General features: G+C 40.9%; 1 protein-coding gene across 1 annotated transcript in view; it reads left to right on the forward strand.

Annotated features, from left to right (window-relative positions):
- The first annotated feature begins 237 nt into the window (after positions 1-237).
- The window catches only part of LOC144521655 (uncharacterized), an 8,375-nt gene continuing 1,802 nt past the window's right edge, over positions 238-6,810 (forward strand). Inside the window, exons 1-3 of the mRNA XM_078256212.1 lie at positions 238-566; positions 749-2,225; positions 6,553-6,773. Of these exons, the coding sequence (XP_078112338.1) occupies positions 392-566; positions 749-2,225; positions 6,553-6,773 (1,873 nt within the window). The 5' untranslated portion in view covers positions 238-391. The remainder of the gene's footprint in view (positions 567-748; positions 2,226-6,552; positions 6,774-6,810) is intronic.

Raw genomic sequence — 6,810 nt, forward strand, 5'->3', positions numbered from 1 at the left:
ACAGGGACCAGAAATTGTCTCTGTTGCTTGAAGTTGGCAGACAAACTTTCTCCTTTTGGGATGGAACACAATTGTACTGCGGGGTTTGTTATATGAATGTTACTACAGCCAAATGCACAGCATATGCCAGGAATATTGTACTAGCTCGTCTTTCGCGAATGTTCTCGTGTGTATCGCATAGCAACGATATTTCTTCAACAGAAATTGTAAGCGGAACAAAAGAAAAACGCGCACAATTCACTGTCGGAACTTAACAGTGTAACAGGGGAAGTAAACAGAAGACGGGCTGCTGACGTTACGCAACCTGCAGGTATTGGACTTTAACTGTCTAAGGTATTGGAAGGTTAGCTAGTTCATCTGTAAAACTTGAATACGTGTAATTCTACCAACAATGTCTTCAGTCGAGCATCTGAGAGAGTTTGTCAACGAGCGACTAACGGCTGCTGCTGAAGAAATATTCGGAGTTTTAAAAAATACTATCTTCGAGTACGAGGAACAGATAAACAGTCAGCGCAGACTGCTGGATGTCGTTTGGAAACCTGAAATAAAATTACACAGGATTAAAGGTGAGTAAACCTTTATTTTCATACCACAAAAACGGAGAGATTATATTCAGATAAAAGTGTGTGTGTGTGTGTGTGTGTGTTTGTTTAAATACAAACGACTGGTACTACTTTTCTCGCGTGTATGCATTTCTTTCTTTACCATCACACTGACATCATATTGCTTTTATATTCTGTCCCTCCAGAGCTCCCACAGCAACATGTCTGTAAGAAGAAGGAGGAGGAGGAGGAGGGTCAGATTCAGGAGAGGAGCTCCAGTCTGGACCAGGAGGAGCTAAAGCCTCCCCAGATTAAACAGGAGCAGGAGGGACTCTGCACCAGTCAGGAGGGAGAGCAGCTCACACTGAAGCAGGAGACTGACGCCTTTATGTTGACTCCTACTCATGAGGAACGCGGCCACGGTGAAGATCAGACTCTGAACTTGGATCCTGGTGACGCTCTCGGTGCAGCAGAGGAAGAGTCTGTAGTCAACATGCCAGTTATAGCCTCTGTGGTGTCAGAAGCACACAGTGACCCACAGCTCCGCTCTCACAACTCTCATGAAGCCGAGAGCAAAAACCAGAAAGGAGGCGAGCATGGAGATTCAGGATCAACTAGAAAAGCAGAGCCCAAACCAAAGAGAAGACGTGACAAAAGCAACAGTCACAACAACAATGTAAACAACACTAACTTGTTAAAGATTCAACGTATTACTGACAAAGGTAAAACGTCTTTTAAATGTGACGCATGTGGGAAAGACTTCAAGTATAATTCACAACTTCAGACACACATGAGAACCCACACAGGTGAGAAGGTGTTTACATGTGAAACATGTGGAAAAGATTTCAAACAATCGTGTAACTTCTTGACCCACATGAGAATCCACACAGGTGAGAAGCCGTATTCTTGCAAAACATGTGGAAAGGATTTCAGACATCAAAGTAGCTTGTTGACCCACATGAGAATCCACACAGGTGAGAGGCCGTATTCTTGCAAGACATGTGGGAAAGACTTTAGAACTACAAGTGCATTAACAATCCACATGAGAACCCACACAGGTGAGAAGCCGTATTCTTGCAAGACATGTGGGAAAGATTTCAGAAGTACAAGTGCATTTACAATCCACATGAGAACCCACACAGGTGAGAAGCCGTATTCTTGCAAGACATGTGGCAAAACTTTCAGATTCCATGGTGAATTCACAATCCACACGAGAACCCACACAGGCGAGAAGCCGTATCCTTGCAAAAAATGTGGGAGAGCGTTCAGGAACAATCGTGAATTGACAATCCACATGAGAACCCACACTGGCGACAAGCCCTACCTTTGCGCGACCTGCAAGAAAAGATTCAATACCATGTCGGACGTGAATAGGCACATGAGAACCCACACAGGGGAGAAGCCGTATCCTTGCAAGACCTGCAAGAAAAGATTCAATAACATGTCGAACATGAAAACACACATGAGAACCCACACTGGCGACAAGCCGTACCTTTGCAAGACCTGCAAGAAAAGATTCAATTCCGTATCGGACTTGAATAGGCACATGCTGACCCACACTGCCGAAAGGCCGTACCCTTGCAAGACCTGCGGGCAAAGATTCAGCATCATGTCGAACATGAAAAGGCACATGATAACCCACTCGAGCAGTGACGGTTTGAGCACTCGTACCAAACGGTCGCGGTGAAGATTCTGTCACACGTCTGCATTGAACGTTAACGTTAAGAGTACGCACCGGTGAGAGGCCATATTCTTTAAACACCTTTGGGAAAGATTGAATGTCAAACAGACAAATAGTGTTCTATTTGAACCCACACAAGTGAGGAGCCACATGACTGCAGCACTTGTGAGAAACACTTTTCTCAAACCTCATACCTGACAAAACAATCCATAAACAGGACAAACCAACACTTCTGGATGAGGTTTTCACCCACTAAAATATTTTTTTGTGATTGCAACATCTCTGTTAAGTCAAACTGGAGTAAAGACTGTTTAAATCACAAGCAATTGTTAAAGTGGGCGGAACCAATGTGCCTTGCCGAGTTTCCGCCCGGGACTTTAAAAAGGAGACGACATCGAAAGTAAAGTTAGCTAGTTGACGAGCGGGCAAACTGCAAGAGTTTAAAAGAAGAGACTGGTGTTCAAAAAGCTGCCGTGATTCGCCTGCAAAGGCATGCGGAACTAATGACCTACAACACCCGAATGGCAGCCGGTGAGAAATGAAAGCTCTGAATGAACTGAGACTGCTGAAAACTGTAACTGTAACTGTAAACATTAGCTTAGCTGTTAGCCAAACGGTCGGCCTTTAATTCCTGGGAGACGGGAGACCTGTCTGAATGTGTTTCAACTATTGTTAATGTAAGGTAAGGTATACGTGCATTACCTCTACATGCACTAATGGAGAGATGTCAGAGTGAGGGAGCTGCCCATGGAAAGGCTGGGAATGGGGTTTTGGTGACTTGCTCAAGAGCACCTTGGCAGTTCCCAAGAGGTGAACTGGCACCTCTCCAGCTACCAGTCCACCACCATACTCTGGTCCGTATGGTGACTTGAACCAGCAACCCTCCGGTTCCCAACCCAAGCTACTGCCACCCCCAATGTGTAGTTGTATAGAAACGAAGTAGAACTACTACACTACTGTACTTAAGTACTAAAAGGCTGTATCTGTACTCTACTGGAATAATTTTTTTTCTTCTCCTACTTCCACTTTTACTTAAGTACATATTTTCGATGAGTTTATTTTTACTCCGATACATTTTTTATGTGCTGCATCGCTACTCGTTAGGCTAAACATTTGAAATAATATAAACTATATGATATTCAACCTTTTGACTACTTCCTTTAATCACTACATAACACGATACTTTTACTTTCAGTACTTGAGTAGTACATTTTAAAATAAACTACTTGCAATACTTAAGTACAAAAAATGTTGAATACTTTAGTACTTCCACTTAAGTGTGGAGCACTTGTACTTTTACTCAAGTCTGGGTCTTGAGGTCTCTAGTACTTTATACATGTCTGCCCCTCGCAGCGCCCATCCCGGGCGTTGCGTTTGAACCCAACCCTAGCCTGTCTCAAATAAGACCCTCATCATTTGGGACACTAAACTGCACGTATACCGTAACGGAGCAATGGGTGGAGGTAGTGTTTGGTAACTGTTAGAAGTGCATACTGCTTCTGGTTTTGTAGCAAACATGTTGAGATAAAGGGCTAATATGAGCTAATTTATAATGCTTTTGATGTTATGTATGGTGTTGGTTTAAATCATTGCACTTTTAAATAGTTAAATAGGTATGATGCACTTTAATTACTACTTTAAGATATGGGGAAAAATACTATAAAAATGTTAAATTGGGTTTAAAAAATGGTTAAAATGTGTATTTTCCTTCTTTTGTGTTTTTAAAGGTTTTTCACCTGCTACTGCTATAAAAGACTAAGCTGTTAAGCAGCTTAAAGGACAATTCCGGCGCAAAACGAACCTAGGGGTTAATGACAGATGTGTACCCACTCTGTTGTTCTCTGGACCCTGATTTCATGCCAATCGAATGTTTGTTGCTTAAAACGAGCTAGCGCGGACCGCTGATTAGCTTAAACGTACGGTATACTAGCTGCATCCAAGGTGGTGCGCGCCATCGTGACATCAAAATGACGTAATATCCTGCCGAGGTCGCGCACGGCTTTTTTTTTCTTTTCTTTTTTTCAGCGGCGCGCGACAAAGCGGAAACACTGTAAAAAAATAAAAATTTACTGTAAAACATGCTTCACAACACTAGTCATCGGGGCACAGGGAAAGTAAAAACAAATCGCTATTTATTCCACTAAAAAGGCTCAAAATATCACCACACTTCAACGGTAGCATAATGAGGGTCCCTGAATGTTAACCGAAGCATTGAGAACATTGTAAGTAGAGATGTTCCGATAATGTCTTTATAATCTCTTTTTAATAAACTGTCTGTACACTTACAAAGTTCTAATCTAATTGTTTCAAGCTACAAACACATTTGATTAGCATGAAAACATGTCCCAGAGAACGGTTGACTCAGTACACATCTGTTATTAACCCCCTAGGTTCGTTTTGCGCCAGAATTGTCCTTTTTAAGACAAAAATCCAAATGCCTTCCTTGGCTGAAGCAATAATTTAAATGGAACTGTCAATATTGAACTGCTGAAGTATGCCAAAATAAAAGGTGGAAAAAAGGAAAAGAAGTGTTTGGTCATTGAGTGAAATCCAGTTCTTTATTTCGGGGTGGACGCATCAAATCCCTTTTCAAGTGGGGAACCTGCACACAAATTAGAGACTTGACTTGTTTATGAATCATTTCCCATTAAAACATGTCACAATATCTCATTATAATGAAGTAGTACATCATGTCACAATATCTCATAATGAAGTAGTACATCAACAACAATGACATCAGGATTTGTTAAAGTGACCTGCTTTTCCCTTCATGTTACGGTGTTACTCATATTTCTGTTTTCAACAATATTTCATTGAAACAATTGTAATCTCCCAAATCTTTGTTGCATTAAGTGAGTGCATTGGTTCCTACAAATGCTTGTCCAGTTAAACGAATATTGTTTTTACAGCTTTCATTCACTACCTCAGTTATTTGAGTGGATGGAGAACTCTGAGGTTGAAGATGGAAGAACTTAAATATAAATGATTGGCCTCTGAAATGAATAAACCCTCTAGTGGTGTGGGTCACTAATGTTTTCATCCTGCCAGCCAGTCAATATACTAGTGTATATATTGACATGTGCTGTGGTTGATAATGTTGATAACTTTAATACTTGTATCATAATTTGTGAATGGGTTCAAATAACTCAAAATGTAGACACTCCCTTGATAATGTATTTTACACTTTATCATGAGTACAGTACTTGAGTGAATACGTTTTCCGCTTTCAGGATTTGATGAGGACATAAAATTCAGTGAGCGGGTAAATAATAACCGAGCACAACAGTTATGCTTAGTTTAAACAAAAAAGGGACTGTTACTGTTGCCTATTTTTAAGCTGAATTTATGAGTGGAAACTGGAAAATGGCATGCTTTTGACTGAAACGGCAAACATGAGAAAAGGGGCTAAATCTGGTGGGAAAAGAAGTAGAAACTACCAATTTGAAGCCGGAGCACTAAAAGCTTGACATAAAATAATGCATTGTTTTATGCTATAATGGCCCTGTGATCAAACATTGTTTTTAATGGGGAAATTTTTTTTTACATTAAGGGTCTTAGTGTCTGTATTTTGGCTGGTCTGTAGTGACTCATATCTGCCTATGTAATCATGACAGCACATGCAGGAGTAAGAAGACAAGGTATTAATATTGTATATAAGTGGGTTCCTGCTCACATAATGAGAGGGTGGACAAGCTCGCCAAGCAAGCAGTTATTAAATTATCAAAAACAGAAGAAAAGCGCATTGTGTGGAAATAAATAAATAAACAAAAAGTGGCAAAAGCACTGGGAACAACAACAAAAGGGAGGACATGTATATAACACCCAAAATAGTGTTGGTAATGTAAGGAGAGGATGAGGAGGAAATAGGAAAGAGGAGACAGTCATCACCAGACTGAGAGGTGGGCATACTTATTTAAATAGTACACTTTTCATCATGGGGAAACATCCAACAATAATGTCAAAAAACAGAAACGGAGCAACATGTTTTAACTAAATGTAGGACATATAAGTTAGAGAGAAGGATCATGATGGAGGGAATGAGAAGAGCAGGACTGAGGGGAACTGGGATTGGGAAACAAGGCAGGAGGTATCTGTGATTAGTTTTTGAACGGCAGCTGAGCTGAACAGAATCTGAGTAACTAGCTGGACACTGTAGGTGAAATGTGACAGCAGTAGTCGGCGGTAGTGCAACGCAATGGATGCAAACCGCCGTTAAAATACACAGAAGAAGACGAAGAAAGAAGTAAACAAGGAAGTAAACGGAAGACATTCGGCCAGTCGCATTAAAATTACACGCGTGGATCGGAATCGATTAATTGAGTTCATATAAGGAGGTCAGTCTGTAAAATATATAAAACGTGTAATTCTACCAACAATGTCTTCAGTCGAGCATCTGAGAGAGTTTGTCAACGAGCGACTAACGGCTGCTGCTGAAGAAATATTCGGAGTTTTAAAAAATACTATCTTCGAGTACGAGGAACAGATAAACAGTCAGCGCAGACTGCTGGATGTCGTTTGGAAACCTGAAATAAAATTACACAGGATTAAAGGTGAGTAAACCTTTATTTTCATACCACAAAAACGGAG

The sequence above is a fragment of the Sander vitreus genome, chromosome 8 (genome assembly GCF_031162955.1).
Source record: "Sander vitreus isolate 19-12246 chromosome 8, sanVit1, whole genome shotgun sequence".
NCBI classification, from domain to species: Eukaryota; Metazoa; Chordata; class Actinopteri; order Perciformes; family Percidae; genus Sander; species Sander vitreus.